This window comes from Passer domesticus, chromosome 1, assembly GCF_036417665.1.
Source record: "Passer domesticus isolate bPasDom1 chromosome 1, bPasDom1.hap1, whole genome shotgun sequence".
NCBI classification, from domain to species: domain Eukaryota; kingdom Metazoa; phylum Chordata; class Aves; order Passeriformes; family Passeridae; genus Passer; species Passer domesticus.
The window spans coordinates 98031666-98051913 of record NC_087474.1 but is presented as its reverse complement, the minus strand read 5'-3'; the positions used below and the strand labels follow the sequence as shown (position 1 = coordinate 98051913).

The 20248-nt window shown below is 45.1% G+C and overlaps 1 protein-coding gene across 1 annotated transcript; it reads left to right on the top strand.

The window, feature by feature from the left end:
• Positions 1–11534: 11534 nt before the first annotated feature.
• Positions 11535–17299, top strand: IRX2 (iroquois homeobox 2). Its single transcript, XM_064402353.1, has 5 exons — positions 11535–11883; positions 13681–14086; positions 14501–15244; positions 15968–16035; positions 16740–17299. Exons 1-4 carry the CDS (start codon positions 11641–11643, stop codon positions 16009–16011), a joined length of 1437 nt encoding a protein of 478 aa, XP_064258423.1. The 5' UTR covers positions 11535–11640; the 3' UTR covers positions 16012–16035; positions 16740–17299.
• Positions 17300–20248: the final 2949 nt, after the last annotated feature.

The window sequence follows — 20248 nt, the reverse complement described above, 5'->3', positions numbered from 1 at the left end:
ACTTTGCTCTGTTGGCTAAGGTACCATCACAAAAGTGAAGTGGGTTTTGAAAATTATCTTAAGTTTCTCAGCAGTTGTCACACTGAGAACAGCAAGAATTCATGAGTGGATAGACCTGTTGATAAGAAAGTCCATGTATATTTACTGAGCCTAGCTATTTCATGAGATTTACAGGATGAACTTTGTAATCTTTTGTGAAAGTCCAAATAAATCATGTCTTCCAATCTTCTTGTATTCACTCTCTTGTTATCACACCCAATAATTAATGTGAACAAAGAATGCGAATATCTCACAGAGGCACAGATTTCTTTTACAGAAGCCATGGTGATCTGTCTCCATCATATTATTTTCAGCTAGGTCTTTTATAATTCTGTTTTTAATTAGCATTTCGACCAATTTTCTTGGTGCTAAAGTAATAATTCTCAGCCCTGGATTTCCCAGAATAACCTTTACAGTAAAATACCATTTGCAACATAGCTGTTTTCTAAGAGAGCAACTATTTGAAACAACTTTGAAAATGTCTTTGAGGCCCAGAAGTCCTCTTGAAGCAATGCCAAAATACTCCCTAAAATCAAGGCCAAGCTGCTGGTGCAGCTTCTTCAGACAGATCTTAACCACAGGAATTTACCCCTGGTAGTATTTTGTTTCTGACCTGCCATCATGCCAGCTGATTCAGCCAGCAGTCCTGTGGTCCCCTGTATGTGCCCATGGGCAGTAGGCCCATCAGACCAGTGTCCATGGCCCCACTCCCTTCCTAATATTTGGGTCTACACAGTGGAGGAAGTGCCCTCCACAGTGCAGTCCACAGGCTTGAACTCTTGGTCATCCTGACTGGATGGTGATCATCACAGTTACACTCATACTCCCACAAGAAAATTAATTTAGTCAAATGCAAATGAAGGGGGTGTGAGCTGAGATAGATTTTGTCCTGATAAGCTTACCTGGAATCCCTCTTGCTGCTCCGGAGAGTACACCTTCCTGATTTGTAAAGTGTACTCTGTTTGTATATTGGTTTTGAGTTTTATCTCAAAATTGGATATGAATTTAACATTTTATATACAGTTCCAATATACAGGGGATGCTCTAATGCTTGAAACTATTTATTATTATATATATCTTATTTGATAGAAACTTTTTATATGTTGGTCTGGCAAAATCTAAAACTTCCATATCACATGGAATGACTTGAACAATAGAAAAGGAATGTTTAATTGTGGAACTAAATAAAAACATAATATTTTAAAGTATAGAATTTTCAAGTGTATGAGACAAAGCAACAATCTACCTTTTTAAAGTTGTGGAACACTGTAAGTGTTCAAGGCCAGGTTAGAAGGGGCTTTGAGCAGACTGGTTTAGTGGAAGGTGTCCCACACTATGGCGGAGGGCTCGGAATTAGGTGATCACTAAGGTCCTTTGGTAGAAAGAGTGAAATTATACCCATGCAAATGAGAAGTCTTTTTGCCTCTTTGAGATGGACCAGCAAACTGCCAGCAAGAGTAATAACACCAGATGCAGGCACAGTGGGTTTGGGAGAAGTTTTTAATTTGCTGCATCTCATGACTCATGCCGTGTAAAGTTTCACATTGTGGGTATGCTCAGTGGTCACCTGTATTAGTCCTGCTGTGCACTTGGTTCTGCCTCTTGGCTGGAAAAGTCAATTGCTTCCACAGCCTTTCACCTCTTAACATTTCCTTTGATTCTTCCATGCCTGTCATCGTTTTTATGACCTAATGGAAAGTCTTCTGTTGGAAAACATAGTTTATATTTCTGAACTTACAACAGATCTGTAAAAGTCTGTTAGAAATAATACCTCCTCACTGGTATTTTATATATGTGTGTCCTATTTACTGTGAAGGTTGGGAGCTGTTCTTTTAGCTGCGCATTTGTGCTGCACCTGGAAGTATGGAGTCTCTTGATCTTGTACATAATACAAAAAACTGATCTTGAATATCAATAAAAACATTATTTACTTCTTTTAAAAAAAAAGCAAACTTCACTGAGTTTTCCTATGAATGTTATTGTGAGTCTGAAAACTAAACAGCAACCATGGCTTTGACCAAAACACTAAACAGTGATTTAAAAAAAAGTAAATCTGGTAAACCGTAAATTTGGTACAGGGCCAACTAAAGTGGAAAAGGGAGGAATCAAAAGACTAGTAAAAGACTACTTCTGAGATCACAGATCTCAGTTTCAAGTGTTAGTGGGCTAACAATTGCTTTAAGCGACCTTTAAGCAACATCTCTTATTTTAAGAGAGCCGAAAGAGACCAGTCCATTAATCAGGTAAAACCAGAACAAGTAAATAATAAAAAGAGCATAGCATATTGCGTGTACTGTTTCTTCTTTCAGTTGCATACTTTAAACCAGCATATTTACAGGAAAAAAATCCTTTATATCCTGTTCTTTTGACAAGAATTAGAATTAATGTTTCTTCCCCTTATACATAATTTTAATCAAGTTCATGGAAATATTTTTAGTGGATAGAACTCATAAATCTCATAAGGTTCAAAAATTCAACTAGAGCACAAAAGGTGTTAGAAACAAAATGAAAAAAAATTAAAAAGAAATTAACTGATTTACAAATGCATATATTGTATTAAGTGTGTTTGGGAAAATCCAAAGACATATCATACATTCTTAAAAGAACAGTACTGAACAATTTCTTGAAACAGCATATTTGCAGAATTAAGACTCGTTAGTTTATAAGGAAGTCTCGCCAACAAATAGTGAAGGATATTTGACATGTCTGACTATTGACTGGAGTTCAAACAACAAGAAACAGCTCATAAAGCTCTTCCTGTGAGATTATTCCCTTTGAAGGTCACAAAGGCAAGTCCACCATTGCCAAGTCATGACGCATCTGGCACAACATTACTTTCTAGAAAATCTCAACTAAGTGATAGTAAAGGAGTCCATGCAGAGGAAGGAAAGCATGAGAGAAAGGGAGAAACTTTTGAGTTACTTTTGTTTTGAGCTCCAACAGCTTTAAAGAACTCAAAGACCAGAACACTATAATCATGAGGATCCCAGGACAGAATTATTTTAAAAAATGCGTCATAATGGAAACTGCTGGTTAATTATTTGGGATTTTTTTCTTCCCATGCATATCACTTCCTATCTTTCTTGTTCATGGACTATACCAAATTGACCCCAGATGAAAAAATCGGGTGGTATATTTGCATGCAAAATAGAATTTAAACTTTGTGTACCTCTGGTGTTTAAAGTAATGACATCCTATTATTCACAACAAAATTCAAAAGTCCATGTTCAAAAGTGCAGAGGAGGTGCAACCTTCAAAGACTTTGCTAATTCATAATTGGGGAACATCCAAGCAAAGAAAAAAGGATTATTTCACTGTTTCCCTTTTAGTGATACATTAAAAGGTCATGTGTTATAAGGCTGCGCTGCATAAAGCAGAATTCATTGCCTCTTGATAAGCATGAAGAGATTTGTTCTTTTAAATTTCTGGAACCTGCATTTTAAAAATAAAATGTCTTTTTGCAAGCTGAAGAAAATTTCTTGATTAGTTTAACACAGATATTTTAGAAGTCCTCAGTCAAGATTTCTTTTTCCACAACTGTCTTGCTACAAGCAAAACAATACAATCTCCCCGAATCTTCCCTAGAGTGAAGATTCAGCCTATACACAGAATTTTAGCTACAAGATCCCACTCTTGTGCTGAGCTCAGTAAAACACACAACAAAGTCAACAGCTCATGTCATTCTTAAAGTCATTTTGATATCAGAAGGAATGAAAGCACAACTTTTTTTGTGAATTTTCATTCTCTGCCCCTTATGATGGAAATGGGTTAGATATATGAAAGGAAATGCGTTCATGGTTAGACTTCTCACTGATAAAATCGTGACCAGCCTTTCTGAGACAAAAGTAACAAAAATCTGCACAGTTCTAGGTTGAAAAGCTAGGGGCCAGATGGTCTGTCTGCCTTTCCTTTACGTGATGTAAGGGAAGGCTGTAAACTTGGTTCAACTGGCAGTCTACTCCAGTATTGCTACAAAGCCAAGAAAAACAGCGAGACCACATGAAGAAGTGTAAATAGCATTTTTTAACAAATTAGAAATTGCAATATGGGGATTTTTGCTTGTTTCAATATTCAAAGCAATGTTTGGGGAGGGTTCTTGTTTAATGTTTATATATAGGGACTAATGCTATGAAGACTATTCCCCCCCCGCCCCAGATTCAAAGATTCTAACTCAGAGTAAAGTTTGAAAGCAAAGAATAAAGAAAAATATTTTTTTAAGTTATTCCTTAACTAAATACAAGGAACACTGGGAGCTCAATATTGACTTAAAGGAAATATCAATTTAAATTTTATGAAAATAAAAACTTCAATTGCCCTTGACTCTGCTCATTAATGGAAAAAAATCAAAATTACCATAAATCTACCTGTATGTTTGTGAATTATGCATTAGTTTAAAATAGATTTTGGTTTAATACATCATGGTATTGCTAAGTACATGAAGATGTAATAGTTTTCCCGACTGTGATGACAGGTTTTCTGTCCTTTTTTTCTCTCTACTTTTGGAAATGCTCCATCAACCTCAAAATGCTTTAACATACAATGGGGATAATTGATTGTTCTGAGAAAGGAAGCTACCTAGTTTCAAAAGGATACAAATGGGTCTCATTGTTCAGAAGGGCTATTTAAAGAAAAGAGTAAGACTGTGTGATTTGGGAGTGTGGGTAAGCTTGATCTAGAAATGTGTTTGTTGGTCCACTAAGGAAGAATGCAGGTAGATGCGTACACACATGGAGGTGAAAATACTTGTGAATGAACGAGAGAAAAGCACAAAGCAGGTGAGCAGGTGCTCTCTAGTGTTAAAAGCGGTGATCAAACAGATGATGGCAACAAGACTGGGAAAGGCGGACTGACTTCAAAACTGCTGAAAACACCTTTAGCCCTGGCACAAGTATGAGGGGGAGCCAGCAGAAGAACTCCATTTATACACAACTACTTCGGGTGAAGCACTGCCAGGAGCACGCTTACCAGAGTGCCCAAACCTACTTGTTGACTATCCCTGTGCCAAATAACCCATTTCAACATGAGCCCTTAAAATAAAACGACTGTCCGGTTTAACCGTCCCACTTTTCCTGTCCTCTCTCCACCACCCACTTCTCAAGCCTGAAGGCGCTGAGCCTCCCGCTAGCGCTGGAGCAGCCTTCCCGAGCCGCGCTGGCCCAGCAGGAAAAGCAGAGGCACGGACGTGGCACTGCCTGCCTGCTTCCCGCGGGGCCGGCATGGAGAATGGGGGATGGGGTCGCTCCTTCTTCCCCGGCAGCAGGCGGCCCAAGGGGGGGCTCCTCGCCCTCCTCTGTGCGCCCCAGCCAGCTCTTCACCGCCCCGCCGGCCCTTCCCGCAGCTCCGGAGGGCACCCGCCCTCATTCCCTCCCTCTCTCCCGCCGGTGGAGGGAGGCTGTCCGGCTCAGCCGGAGCGGACACGGACCGAGGTGCTGCAAGGGGCAGCGGCCGCCGGCCCGGGCAGCTCCGCTGGGCAACGGCGGGACCTCCCGCCCTGCCCTCACTGCCTGCACTGCTCCTTCAACAAACTACATAGTGTGACTTTTATTTTCTCTTTTCTTTTATTTTCTTTTCTCTTTTCTTTTCTCTTTTCTTTTCTTTTCTTTTTATTTTCTTTTTCCTTTCCTTTCCTTTCCTTTCCTTTCCTTTCCTTTCCTTTCCTTTCCTTTCCTTTCCTTTCCTTTCCTTTCCTTTCCTTTCCTTTCCTTTCCTTTCCTTTCCTTTCCTTTCCTTTCCTTTCCTTTCCTTTCCTTTCCTTTCCTTTTTATTTTTTTTTTACTTCTTTTTTTTGTCTCTTTCTCGCTTAAGAATTATGAACTATCCCACCTGTGGATCGTACACTTGTTTTCTCCCTGAGAAACGCTGTCTGCCTTTCAGGTGAAAATAGCAGGCTCCAGGAAAGCTTTTGAGGTCTTTTATCTTATATCTTTATACCTACGGATACATATTTGCTTATATTTCCCTAGGCGCAAAATTACTAACAATCTTAATAACAGTGTGACATAAGGGAAGCAACTTTCAGATCTGTCTTTCAGAAATCTGCTTTAGTTCGTGGTTTGGGTTTATTTATATATTTATTTATTTATTTTAAGCATTCCCCCAATAACGTCTCAAAAGAAGGAAGGTAAATCCTGGAAAAGACATGGCCCGTTATTAGTGCAAATTGTCGAAGCCACAGACGCCCTGGGGAATTATTTTTTTTTTTTTTTTAATAAGACGCAGCAAACAAGGGGTGTGTTTCATATGGGTCTATTCGTATGCTTTTCGTGTTATAAAGAGTCGCCTAAATTCTCGGCGCTGTCCTGGGCAGACCCTTCTTGCATTGTATTTTAAAAATGAAATGCACTATTGCACTTTTTCTGAACTGAAACTTAAAAAAAAAATAAGATAAAATAAAATAAAAAATTGGCTAAGGGGAAGCGGCCATAACTCACTCCAACAGTCCACCTTTTAGTGCAGGTATTACGGGAGGAAGTTAGATAACAGTGTTAATAAAAGTAATGACCGAAATATTGAAAGAAATTTCAGGGAAGGATCTCCCATGAACAATTCCGTTGCAAGTGCTCGGGAGCGCTGGAGAATCCATTGCCACAGCGCCCCCTCCCACACGCGGCTTGAACTAGCGATTTTATCCCAAAGACGGCCAAAGAAAAGTTCTTTCTTTTCCTTTTTTCGCTCGCCGTTTTCACCGCTCTTCGCTTTAACCCCGTGAACAGCTCCGCGAAGGGCTCGCCCAGCTCGCCCCCTCTCCCCGCGTTCGCACAGGTCGCTCCCGCAAAGCACCTCGCTCAGAAAGAGCCCTGTAAACTGGGCTCCTTTTACTAGAAAACCGGACAACTCCGCTTGCACAGTATGCGTGTGTCATTTGTTATTTTTAAATACAATAGTCTATTATTTAACGTCGTTGTCTCCGGGAGATGGTGGCGGTCCCCCATTTCATGAGAGAAAGGAGAAAGCATTCCCAGACCATTGTGTGGTTATGTCACAGGAAACTGTTTCAGCTGCGCATTGTGTTACATCTTCAAACCCCACCAAGTTCCACTTCTCTTTGCTTGAAAAGTTGCTGTGACCGGTGTCACGACAATTGGGCAATTGGCATTGTGCGGGTGACAGGCGTGTGCGCCTGTCCGGGCCGCAGGGAGCCCTCCCGGGGAAGGAAACCTCTCCTTCACCCCAACGAGGCTTGTGTTTTTATGCTTTTTCTTCTTCTTTCACTTGTGTAAAGCCGGGGGGAGCGGGGTCCGGAGTGAATGGCCCCCGGGCAGACGCCCGAATGCCGGGCAGAGGCAGCGGGAGCCTCATCCCCACCGACGGGGCTTTCAACTTCACCCGCCCGAAAACTTCAGCCTCTGTCACTGGTGCAGGGAGATGTAGCTAATAAATGACAAAACGCAAAACCTGTCTCCCAGGACAGCAGTGAGCGATAGCAGGGGGTGGTGGGGGAGCCCTCGTCTACCTTCTCAGCTCTGCTGGAAGAAACCGAATTAAAGAAGACAAGGCGAGGTCGCAGTTTAAAATCTGGAAAGGTAAACGCTGACCTAATGAATAGATTATTAAAATAAAAAACACAGTGTGTAAAGTCTTAATGTCTCTGTGTAGGCATGTTAATTTGCCACAGTTATTGCCAATAAAAAGTGCATGTAATACTATTCTGGTGTTTAACAGCGCAAGTTAGACGGCTTTGTATTAGTAACGGGTAGTAGTGTGGGAAAATTAGATTTCGGCGGTGGAGCTAAGCAAATGAAAAACCTCTTCCCTGCGAAAGGCATTCAAATCAAACAGAGATAACTCCGAGAAGTTAAATACAGACACTGATCGCTGTTTAGAAACGTTATTGAAACAGTTTTCTGGTTTGTGTACTGCAAAGCCTTCGCCAGCTACATTTAAATGACCCCACTAGCTGTAGTCCTCCACATTGTGCAGAGTCAAATTAGTGGTGTACTTGTAATAAAATGCATACCGGCTCCTTGCAGTGGCTAAATCCATTCCTTTCTGAAGCCATACAAAAATTATGCAAATCAAATCAACGCAAGAACTTGTCTTTGAAATGATAATATTTTACTCCATTAATCTCTGATTGCGAAATTAACCCTGTTTCTGTATATGAAACAATATTTTTGGACTGCACAAATTAAAACATCAGAAATATAATCTGTTGCTCTATATGTCTGGAGAAAGGGGAGTAATGTTCCTGATTTAAAAATTCCTCACACCAAAATCACAAAAATTTATTCTCGTAGACGAAAGGCATGCAGATGGAGTCAAAACCAGCACCTACATTTTACACGGATGGCCACGTACACCTAACGTGTGTAGCATATGTCTGTGCGTGTAGATACGTATGGAGATTTGTATCTCTCGTGTGTGCGTGTGTGTGTCTGCGCGTATCTACACACACTCCGCACTGAATTACATCAGTTCTCTTGGGATCACGGTATTTATTTAAGTACTCTTCCCAGGTCATAACTGTAACACTCACTTAATAGCATTAATCCCCTGTTATAATGTAAACACAACGGCCATTGTATTCCCAATCTGTATTGTTCCACTAATTATTAAAGAGGAAGAACTAAAAGCAATCAATTCGCGAAGATAAACACCACTTCTCCTGGAAAAAGCACAGCTTCCTAAATAAAAATGCAGAGAGTATAGCACATTTTGCAAGGCATGCAGGTTGGCTTAGAGAGATTCATGTATGACTTTATAATGTTATAATTAATTTTGCATTCTCGGCTCTCCAGCTGCTGCTCCTTTCAGAAGCAGAGCTCATATACTTAGAAATCGGTCTGCGGAACACAGCAATTGACTATTCAGATGTAGTCGCAAGATATCGATTATTCCATAGAAATACTGAAATATGAATATGTTTTATATAAAGCCCTTGTTTTTAGAGTATCTATTTTTATTTAATATATGCGCATTAATCACCAAGCAGGGAAGCAAATGTCTTTTCTGTGATCTGTTGCACTGAGTTTACCAGTTGTTTATCACTCTCTTATCAGGAAGTCGGGAGTTAATGACAAGAAATACCTGTTGGTGTTAACCTCCTCCCCCTCACCTGCTTTTTTAAGGATTGCCTTTTCTACAGGCCAGCTGATAGATCTGGATAGGAATTAATCCGGTATGTCTGGTGGCCAGATCTCTGCTGCTGCTTGTAGCGGCAGGGGTAAACTGGTATGTGGGTTTCACAGAAAAGGAGGAGAGTAAAGGAGAGAAATAAAAACTGAGACAGAAAAAGAAATCGGAAAGCTGGGATTGCTTCAGACACTTTACACATCCCGAGGTTTGACCGTAGTTCCAGCACGGCATTTTCCCCACTGTGTGCGCCAAGCTATTGAAACAGCTTCTCCAAGTGTACTTTTTTTTTTTTTTTATCAGCTGCATGTTTAATTGATTAACAATAGGCTGCTCTGCACACCCGCAATTTTTCAGCTACTGCCATCTCCCCTCCTGCCGGTGGCTAACCGATTCCCCGGCGTCGTCTCCATCCTACCTGACTGAAACTACTTGAGGTACTTCATGAAGAACTCGGCCATAAATGTCAAGCAACTTCATTTGTTTAAGTGCGCACTCATATACGTTGAAAATAAAATACACTTTCATTAACTTTTTTCTTTTTTCTTTTTCTTTTTTTTTTTTTTCCCCGAGCACCTAAACAACAATAATGAGGCCGTTCCGGGCTGGCAACTTGCTGAAGGTTGCACGTGAAGGGCTTGTGGGAAGCGCGGTGGCTTCCAGAGCTGCGGCCCCATCCCCACCTGCCGGACCGACCCTGATGCTGCTCCGCACGGACGGCGGCGGGGATGCGGGGCGCAGGTGCGGACCAGGATGCGCGGAGAGGCCTAGCCCGCCTCGGCCCCCTGCAGCGGCGTGGTGGGACGGGCAGGGCCCAGAGCCGTGCCCCGGGGCTGTCGGACTGAAGGAGTGCCGGGGGAGGGGATTCCGACAGGATGGGGTATGGGTATGGGGACACGGACACAGGGGACCGCGGGCACCGCGACTCGTCCCGGGAGGCAAAGGGCAGAGCTTGAATGTGGGACCTTCTGGACTAACCATTAAAGAAATGTACGTGCACACATAAATACGTGTGTATTTAAGCTTGCACTGAGGAGACGAGCGGTGCCGCCGCCGCGTCCTCCCTGCGCCCGGGCCGGAGCAGCGCGGGCACTGCCTGGAAGCTGAAAGTGTCCAAGGCCGGAGGGAGAGGGCAGAATAAATCAATTACATAGATACTATATTCTAGGAGGTTTATCTGATCTGCCAAAAGGAGGAAGGGTTGGGGGGAGAATGCAGCTAGCCCCCCGGAAGGAGTCACCCAGGCCTCTTGCTCACACATCAGCGAAGGAAGAATAGAACTGAAAGAAAGATGGGGGATTTTTTTTTTCCTTCGTGTGCAAACGCGCTGCATCGTTACTGTTCGAGGCAACTTATAACACTGTAAAGTTGACGCTGCCAGGGACAGCGCGATCCTGGATCTGCTGATTTGAGCAGTTGCTCCTCTCCCTGCCATATAGGGCAGCACTTTTACCAAGTGCTCGCTCGCTCTCCCGTGCGCGCTGCCCGGCCCTGCGCGCTCACACGCGTGAGAACGCGCACATCTCACGCGTGTGTGCGCGCCTGCAGCGCTTCGGAGAGTGCGTGCGGGAGGGGATGCACATATCTGTTGTACGCATTCTTCTCTCTTGCCCCCGTGGATGTAGAAAGAGGGAGAGAGGGTGTGTAATGGAGAGCGTGCGGAAGAGTATTCATGGCTCCGCGAGTCCGGAGAGGAGCTGATGAACAGTATCATCGTTTGGCTTCAGCAGCGTGCTCACAGTCGGAGAGCCTGCCTTGCATTACAAAGCCTGCCTTCCCTGCCTGCCTCCGCTGTCTGCCTTCCCCGCCTGCCTGCCGGCCGCGGGAGGAGACGGAGCCGGGGCCGGGGCCGGAGCGGGAGGGGGCGGGCCCGCCGGGCTATGCAGATGAGCAGCGGTGATGGACAGCTCTGTTTTCCAATGTCCCTCAGAAACTCGAGTGCTGCTTCCCTCAACTCTTCACTCCAGACTCTATACTTCCCCCAAAATACAGGCTCGCAGGCGCTGGGGGAGCTGGCTGGCTGACTGAGAGAACTCCATATGCAGCAGCCACTTTTCTGATTTCGGGGTCTCGCTTCTCTCTCTCCCCCCCCCCTCCCCCCTCGTCCTCCCCTCTCCTTCTCTTTTTTTTTTTTTTTTTTTTTTTAATTAACCCTCTGTGCTTCCATCTCTTCCAGATGCCCTTCCCCTCCCGGATAGATTTCTGACCTTTCCTACTAATTTTCCATTTGGAGGGTTCTTTTTGGGTTTTTTTTTCCCCTCCTGTTTGTTTTTATTCTGATCGGGTGCGCATGGGGGGGAGCCTATAACAATTCTGATTCTCTACATAACTGCACAGAGCCAACCGGGGGGGGGGGGGGGCGGGGGGGAGAGAGAGAGAGAAGGAGGGAGGGAGAAAGAGGGCGGGAGGGAGGGAGCGGGAGGGCGGGCGGGAGAGAGGGAGAGCACGAAAGCAGCGCCAGGAGCAGCGGCAGCAGCAGGGCCGGTCACCCTCGCCCCCTCCCTGCTCCTGTGCACGCCAGTGCAAGCCATGTCCTATCCTCAGGGTTACCTCTACCAGCCCCCCGGCTCGCTGGCTCTGTACTCCTGCCCGGCGTACGGGGCGTCGGCGCTGGCGGCCCCCAGGAGCGAGGAGCTGGCCAGGTCTTCGTCGGGATCGGCGTTCAGCCCTTACCCGGGATCGGCAGCTTTCACCGCCCAGGCGGCGGCCACAGGCTTCACCAGCCCGCTCCAGTACTCCACAGACCCCGCCACGGGATTCCCCTCCTATATGGTAACTACCGAAGAGAAACCCTCTCCTTCTTCATTAGCATCCGCATTCTCATCCTCATCATCCTCAGCCTTTCTCCTCACACACTCACCATCAGCCCCCGACACCACGCCGCACACCGCGCTCCCCGCCCCGCCGCCGCTGCCGGCGCCGGCCGCGCATCGCTCCGCGCCGCCCCGCAGCCCGGCCGGGGACGGGCGGAGCGCAGCGGAGGCGAGCGGAGCGGCGGGGCCGGGGCCGGGGCCGGGGCCGGGGCCCGGGAGCTCCTTCGCGTCCCAGCCAAGCGCGGTGCCGGCCTGGGTCCCGGGCTCTCCGCGCGGTTTGAGGAGCCGGGAGGGCGCTTTGGTTAAGGAAACATGGATCTTCTCAGCCAGTTGGGTTGGGTTGGATGCTTTCATTCTCCCCCGGTTCCCGTGTCTGTATGTCTCAGGCTTTTCTTTTTATTTTTTCCCCTTTTAATACGTATTTTTCTTTTCGCAGTGATAGCACAAGGGAGGGTTTCCTTTTTCTTCTTTTTTTCCCCCCTAATTTTTCTTCTCTCTCTCTTTTAAGTCGGTGTTTAGAGGCGCTGGGGGCTTTATCCCCGTGTGGTTTTATTTACTTTCAGTGTGTTTTGTGCTAATGGTTTAACTGGATTTTGGGAATGAAAAGGAGCATCTGTTTGCGATCTGTGAGCTTCGCTTAAGCCCAAAATGGTCGTAGTGGCCGCAGTTTCGGATTTCACTTTCTTCTTATTAGTTTAAGGAGCAGTTGCAATTGCGTGTTGTGTGTGTTCTGTGCATAAAGTATATAAACAAAACCATAAACTATATAAATAAACTGCACGTCTAGATGGTTATATAGTTTTATAAACACGCATGCACTCGGAGAGTCAGACACATATCTAGTCCGTACACACACAAAGACCTGTGCTCGGAATTTGAGACTAGAGCCGCTGTCGATATCCTAGGAGAGGATGGCAGCGGGGTAGTTCTCTCTCCCTGCAAAGTGACAGAGAAACTACTTGCTTTCCGTCTGTTCATAATAACAGTGCATAAATTGTCGTGCAGTCTTTATTCGGGGTGGTATAAAAGATCTGAGGGTCTCTCTTGTTTTTCCTGTTGAGAAGCAGTAGGCGAGTGGCTGGAAGTTGCAGCGAGGTTGTGAACTGTGCGGGATATTGGGCGATGTTGAGCCTGTGACTCTCCGATCTGCGGGGTACACAGACGTGCTGAAAGTTAGCGAGTTTCTTGGGGATATCTTTAACTTTTCTTGCATTATGCAGACTTAAATAAGCGCAATTTAAACGTTAAAGAGCGAATTAAAATGCTAATTACATCGCATTTGAACAATTCGAAACGGTGCATATCTTCTGATTTGCAAATTGGATTTGCAATGCATTAGTGCAGTGAATTGCTAAGTGGCGGCTTTGTTGTATTTTCTATAGCAAAAAAGGAAACATCTTTTGAACCTTTGAGAGAAATGTTGATATCAAGACACTACCTGTAGGGCCTTTAAAACGTCTAGGCGGTTCAAAAATTATATTGGGAAATATTCAATTACAAGGAGCTGAAATTAGCCAGAAAGATTAAAACATCGCCGATTTTAAGCGCGTGTGCCCGTGTCTGTGTGCTGGGCGGAGGAAGGAGGGGGGGAATTGTAACTTAATGGCCTTTGGGTGCTGCTACTCCCCCTCATAGAATATGGATACAAGACACCATCCCGGGGAAATACAAATATAACCGCCGATCTCGCCTTGACAACTCACTAATGGCTATCAGCAATAACAAATTGCCAACCCCACCGTTTTGTTCTGTCCAGGGCTCCCCTTACGACGCCCATACGACGGGGATGACCGGAGCCATCAGCTACCACCCGTACGGCAGCCCTGCCTACCCCTACCAGCTCAACGACCCCGCGTACAGGAAAAACGCCACCCGCGACGCCACGGCCACGCTGAAGGCCTGGCTGCAGGAGCACCGCAAGAACCCCTACCCCACCAAGGGCGAGAAGATCATGCTGGCCATCATCACCAAGATGACCCTCACCCAGGTCTCCACCTGGTTCGCCAACGCCCGCCGGCGGCTCAAGAAGGAGAACAAGATGACCTGGGCCCCGCGGAACAAGAGCGAGGACGAGGACGACGACGAAGGCGATGGAGCGAGGAGTAAGGAGGAGAGTCCCGAGAAGATGCCCGAGAGCAACGAAACCTCCGCGGAGGACGAAGGTAGGCGTGGGGTGCCTGCGGCCCCGGCGGGGTGGCTCCATCCCGCCCCGTCGAGTCCCCCGGGACCGGGGCAGCGGGGAAGGAGCGGGAGGGCGGCATTTAACAAAAGCGACCCCCAAACCTGTCCCGTCCCGTCGCCTCCCGCTGCTCCGGTCACTTGTCGCCGATCAGCGCCTGTGGCCGAGGCGGGCGGGGGGCGGCTGGGGACGCCGCGAGGGGCTCGGCGGGGAGGTGCGGGGGCGCAGCGGGGGAGCCGGCCCGTGGGGATGGATGCTCCTCGGAGCGGGAAAAGGCCGGGATGGCTTGAGCCTGCCTGGCCGCTGCGGTGGCGCGGTGGCGGCTGGGCTCGCCTCTCTCCCGCTCTGTTTTGCCGCCCCTCCTCACTGCCTGTCTGTGCCCGGCGGGCCTCCGCAGGGATCAGCTTGCAAGTCGACTCGCTGACGGACCACTCCTGCTCCGCCGAATCGGACGGCGAGAAGCTGCCCTGCCGAGCGGGAGACCCCCTGTGCGAGTCGGGCTCGGAGTGCAAAGACAAGTACGAGGACATCGAGGAGGAGGAAGAGGACGAGGACGAGGACGACGAGGAGGACATCGAGGAGGATGACGGCGGCGGCGGGGAGCGCGACCCGCCGGCCAAGCCCGCCACCTCCTCGCCGCTGGCGGCCGTGGAGGCCCCGCTCCTCGGCCACCCGCACGCCGACGCCGCCCGCAGCGCTAGCAAGGCAGCGCTGGGGCCCCGCGCCTCCCCCGGCCCCCCGACGCCGGCCAGCAAGCCCAAGCTCTGGTCTCTGGCCGAAATCGCCACCTCGGACCTCAAGAGTCAGACCCTGGGCCAAGGCTGCCAGCCTGCGCCGCTGTCCTCGGCCACCCCCGCCTCCGCCCCGCACAGCGCTGCCTACTCGCCCTCCTCCCTCCTGGGGAGGCATATTTATTACACCTCACCTTTTTATAGCAATTATACAAACTATGGGAACTTTAACGCTCTGCAGAGCCAGGGAATCCTGAGATACAACTCCGCAGCAGTGGCTTCAAACGAGGGACTAAGTCAGACTGTCCTAAATGCCAGCTCTGTCCACAAACAGAGCAGTGACTCTTTGAAAACGATCACTAACCAGCTAGAACAACATTACAGGCCCTCTAGCTATGACTCTAAGAAAGGTAGGTGACTTGTTTCTGCCGCTTTCTTCCCTCTTCTCCCTCGTCCTCCTTCCCCGACCCTTAGGCGTCCCCTACGCGCTGTAAACACTGAAACCTTCTCTGGAAAATACAGCGAGCTCGGTGCCACCGCTGCCAGAGCGAAGATGGGCACTCATATAACCTGGGGATTAAAACCGGCGTGTCGCCGCCGTATCGGTACCTGCCCCTAAGAACCGCGAAAGGAAATGTGAAAGACGACTTTTAGATCAGTCTCACAGGCTGCAGATGCAGCTTTGGAAAGTAGTTTTTTTAAAAAAGGAAAACTGCACACAAAGCTATCCAGAGAGCATTGGTGTCATTGCCTGTAATTTTTTTTTCCTGACAAACTGGTTTGACTCTTTGTTTCCAGTATTCTCACGGGGTTTTTTTTTCGGCTTTGGGTTCAGATAATTGCTGACCTTGGACGTGAAATTACGTGGAGCGTGACATTTTTTGTAACTGGTTGCTTCTTGGTTTGTTTGGGTTTTGGGGCTTATTTGTTTTTTCCGAAAAAGTTTTGCACTGATATGGTTGGCATCTTATTCTACAAAATTACTCGAGATACAGGCAAATATAAAATATTGGCTAGTCTTTTAAACGACCCAGGTACGAATTGTGCACCAGTGAGGGTTGGGACCTACACAGACTGTATAATCTAGTTAGCTGGCTGTGTCCTGTGACTAACTGGCGGTTATATTTTGACAGATCCCACTGAAGTCTGCACAGTAGGAGTACAACCATACCTATAGAAGTGCAATCACACAGCAATGCAAGTAAGTGAGAACATTTTCTATTACACTGATCATTTGGCATCGGGTCTGAGACGTGCTGCACAGTTCTAGACTCGCTTAACGTTAATTTCTTGCTTCATTACTTGAGAGTTTGGTCACAAAGGAAAGCATTATTTTTCTGTTGTTTCCGGAAACCTCTTATGACTACTTTTATTTCTTGGGTTTGCCTTAATTTTCAAGCCAGGTTAGGCAGTTCCCTCACTTTGCATACTCTTCGCTTGTGTAAGGCAAAGACATAGGAACTACTTAAAAGCTACAGAAAGAAATCTTCAAGAGAGAAAAAAAACCAAAACCTTTGAAGGTATTGTTATTTAAAAACAGAGTGCTTGTGCTCACGTGGTAGTGCTAAAATTGAGTGGGGCTTCACGCAGTGACCGCGTATTTAAAATAAAAAGGGACAACTGTAAGAAACAGACGTGAGTCTTAAGCAAAGTATGTTATCTGTGATTTGGCTCTTGCCTAGCTAGCACTCTGAATAATTCCACATTTAGAGCTAAATAGACAACAGCAACAAAAAAAAAAAAAAAATCACCTCGCCAATATTTTTCAACTAACTTTTATTTTTGTTAGAAGAAATTAGACGAGTAAGAATTTTGCTTTACTTCCTTTCCCGCCCACCCCGTTTTATGGTGCTAGAGTTTAATTGAAGGATTTCTGGATGATCTGGTTTTTTCCTTGGTCCACAGGTAGGTGTCACAATTGCTTTGAAAAAAGTCAGCAAGCCATCATCTCTCCCCGAGCTAATATATATAACAAATCTCTAAATCCGGATCACATCTGGTGCCACTGTATAAAAGAAGACCACAGAGCACTATTAAATCTTCAGAATCTAATTATTAAACCAGAATTTTGTTGGACATATGTGAGTTTGCTGGTATAGTATAGTTTCCCCAATGTATGTGTGACTTTTGAAAACAGATCTGTTTTTCTCAGGATATCTTGAATTGATCACTTCATTGCCACGGTATCTATTCGATAGGTGTGATAGGATTTATTGTAAAATTTATTTGTAAAAGATGTATACAGTAGAGATAATAAAGACGTGATTGGAGAACTTGAGTCCTTACAAAGTGGAAACAAATTTGATATTTATTTTTGTAACGATATAAAGCTTCTAGTAATTTATGCAAGTTGTATTGCAATGAAATCTGAACTTTTTGTAAATAAATTTTGCCTGGTTTTTATTTGAAACGTTGATGGTTATACAATCTTTGGTTGTTTAACAAGAATTCTTTACTAATTTATATCTCTAATTGTAAATAAAAACAGACTAGTCTGCAACAACATTGTGTTTTTCGTTCATTTCCCTCAAAATACCAATTTATTATTTAGAAAAGGAGAAAATTTGTAATTTCACTAGCAGAGCTAAGATCATAAAATGAGTAAGCAATTTAAACATGTTGCAAATATATACTTTGCATAAATTAATTCCTTCTGTCTTGTCCCGTTATACTTAAGCTTTAAATACACTCATATGTACAAATACGTATTTGTATATATAATATACATGAATATGCGTAGAAAGGGTGATGGGAATATATGCATGTTTCTTATTAACTATTTATACTGGGTGTGAAGTAGCTCTTTATTAATCATTCTTTAAATTCACTATTTCTAGGGTAAAAGATATCATCCATGGCTTACTTCTAAATATTTATTTTCGGCTTCTGGCTAAAATATGCAAGGGGAAAAAAATTAAAAGTACAATACCTGTTTGGGTTTTTTTTTAATGGTTTTCCCTCTTTATATTGGTAAACCATACCTTTACAGTTACATTGGAAATCCACTTTGATTTGAATCATAAAATTATCTAATCATTTTAATTTTTAGCAAAATAATGGGAATCCTTATATAATATAATTTCAGAAAAGAAACGAACAATCATTTATTTTCCCCAAAAGATAAATTGAGTGAATATAACTTACGGTTATAAAACAAGAATAATAGCTTCTTAGATTGCCCTTTAATCAATCATACACTTATTTTTCAAGAGGCTCATCTATTTTATTCCATGATTAATAATGTTCCAGCGTGAGAGCATTATTAGATCCCAGCAGGGGAGATCCTGAATGCTTTTAGCTGCTTTGGAATGGTCAGTTGGGGTTCATTATGGTCTGATATTGAACAATTTATAAAATCTTGTCTAAACATCTGCCAGCTCAGATAGGCTGATGTGTCTGAAGATGGGAAATTGCTGGACCAGTTGATATTGACAAACGGATCTCTCTCCAGTGGCTTTTTGTTCAGTGAAAATTAGTGGCCTCTTGCTCAGGTCTTGTTAGAAAGGGCATTTGAAAGTGATCTTAGATACTTCAGGCATCAGCCTTGGGAAGGTTAACTGGATAAAGAGCCCTGCTAGTCTGGAGTCCGGAAATATGTTGTGATTATATTAAATAGGGGGAAAGAAAGCTGTTTTTCTTGAATGCATATATGCAATTCCCATGATCCATCTTCCCTTGCACACCCCCCCTCACCCCTCTTTGTAATTTACCCCTATAAAGACATCTAACTGACTGGGAAAATGCATGGGTTTTTCTCAGCTGAAAGGGCAGAAATTAATAACATTATCCTGAAATACTCTGGGATCTGTCTAGCTAAATCTAAAGCAATGAAGATCTTTGCAGCTGGAGGCCTAGTCATACTCTTACGCTGTTTGTGGAATGATGCTTCTTTCCTCCTGTAACATCCTCTTTTTCATTGAGGTAGAATGAAATTGTATCTGCATGTAGTGTGTAGTACAATTAGGCAAACAGCTACGGAGTAATTAATTTTTTCCCCTCCAGTTTAGCATATGATGTAGATTGCAAATATTTACTATAATCATTCTCGACCGTCTTTACTGTGCAGTCCAGGAAGGTTTTATGGAGGGATTTTTATGTCAGGGGAAATACCTGAACTTTCTTTCCCCCACTCTTGCTCCTACTCCATGAGCCCCCACCACCCATGTTATATGTCCCAGGTCTCTGTTGGACACAAAGTGTACATTTCAATCGGTAAAAACCAAAAGCTGTGGCAGAGATTAAAAAAGGCTGACGACATTCCTTTGATGTTTATACGCCCAAAGACTTATAAAAGATTTCCATAATTTACCCACCCTTGCTAGTATTTAGACCTGGATTTCTTTCTGGAAAGAAAAGTAGAAAGACTCGGAAAACTCGCTTTCAAGTATTCACTATGTATGTAAAACCCAATGGACTTCTCTCATCCTCTGAGAAATTCACAAACGGTTCATGGATGCAGATGGGCGCCACTGAAATGATTTGGCATATGAATTTATTTTTTTAAACAAGAAACTAATGGGCGAGAACTGCATATTCAACATCATTCGAGATTTAGTAATCAAAATTGAAAGCAGGAGGAAAGTGTAGCCTTGCTAGATTGTTGGCACAAACAATGTGATTATTTCAGTGTAGCAAGAAAGAGGGACAAACGATAAAATACATCACTCTGTGTATGGTTTATTTCATAATGATGCTAATGAGCCCGCTGGGATTAAAATCTCACACCCCTTTCTATATTTACTCCCTCTTCTCCCCACCCCCGCCCCTCGTTTCTGTGCTCCTTTCGGAGCGGGAAAGGCAAACCCTTCCCTCTTCGGGGCCAGAGGTTTCATTAGAGCTGATTTATTGAAATTCGGGCTTTAATCTCAGGTGGGATCCCGGAGGAATTGGCGCTGTCGTCAAATGGGAAGAGGGTCGCTTTCCACTTTACACTTCCTGGGCTGCTTTTTTCCTCGCTCTCTGCAAATGTCAACATTTGTTCTCAATAAGAGAGTTATTGTTTCAGGAAAGCTGCTCACCAACTGCCTTTAGGAGCAGAAAAAAAGCGTCGCCCACCTTTGTTTGGCTGGAAGCTGGGGGAAGGGATGGGGACAGAGGTAACACGCAGCTCAGGCCAGCAGCGGACAGACAGACAGACATGGGAATTGCTGCTGCTGCGCACCAGCTCGTGGCTGGATGGAAACGGGCCCGGCTAAGGGGACAGTTAATGGAAAACGCCGTGGGCATCTGCTTTTCTGTCCCCGCTCCATTGACGTACTTGCCCCCGACTTGCTCAGCCCCATAACAGAGGGGCAGACTGCAGGGGGACAAAATATTTAAAAAGTAACAAAACCTACCAACACAAGAACGAAAAGGACTGCCCCCATGGATTTTTACCCGCGGAGATGACCTTCAGGTTTTGGGGAGGGATGGAA

What these genes read in the sequence shown, in the direction of transcription:
- IRX2 (XM_064402353.1), top strand. Translation starts at nt 11,641, where the DNA reads ATGTCCTATCCTCAGGGTTACCTCTACCAGCCCCCCGGCTCGCTGGCT. An exon ending in CGGGATTCCCCTCCTATATG is followed by an intron (nt 11,884 to 13,680) that starts GTAACTACCGAA and finishes TGTTCTGTCCAG; the next exon opens with GGCTCCCCTTACGACGCCCA. An exon ending in TAGCTATGACTCTAAGAAAG is followed by an intron (nt 15,245 to 15,967) that starts GTAGGTGACTTG and finishes ATATTTTGACAG; the next exon opens with ATCCCACTGAAGTCTGCACA.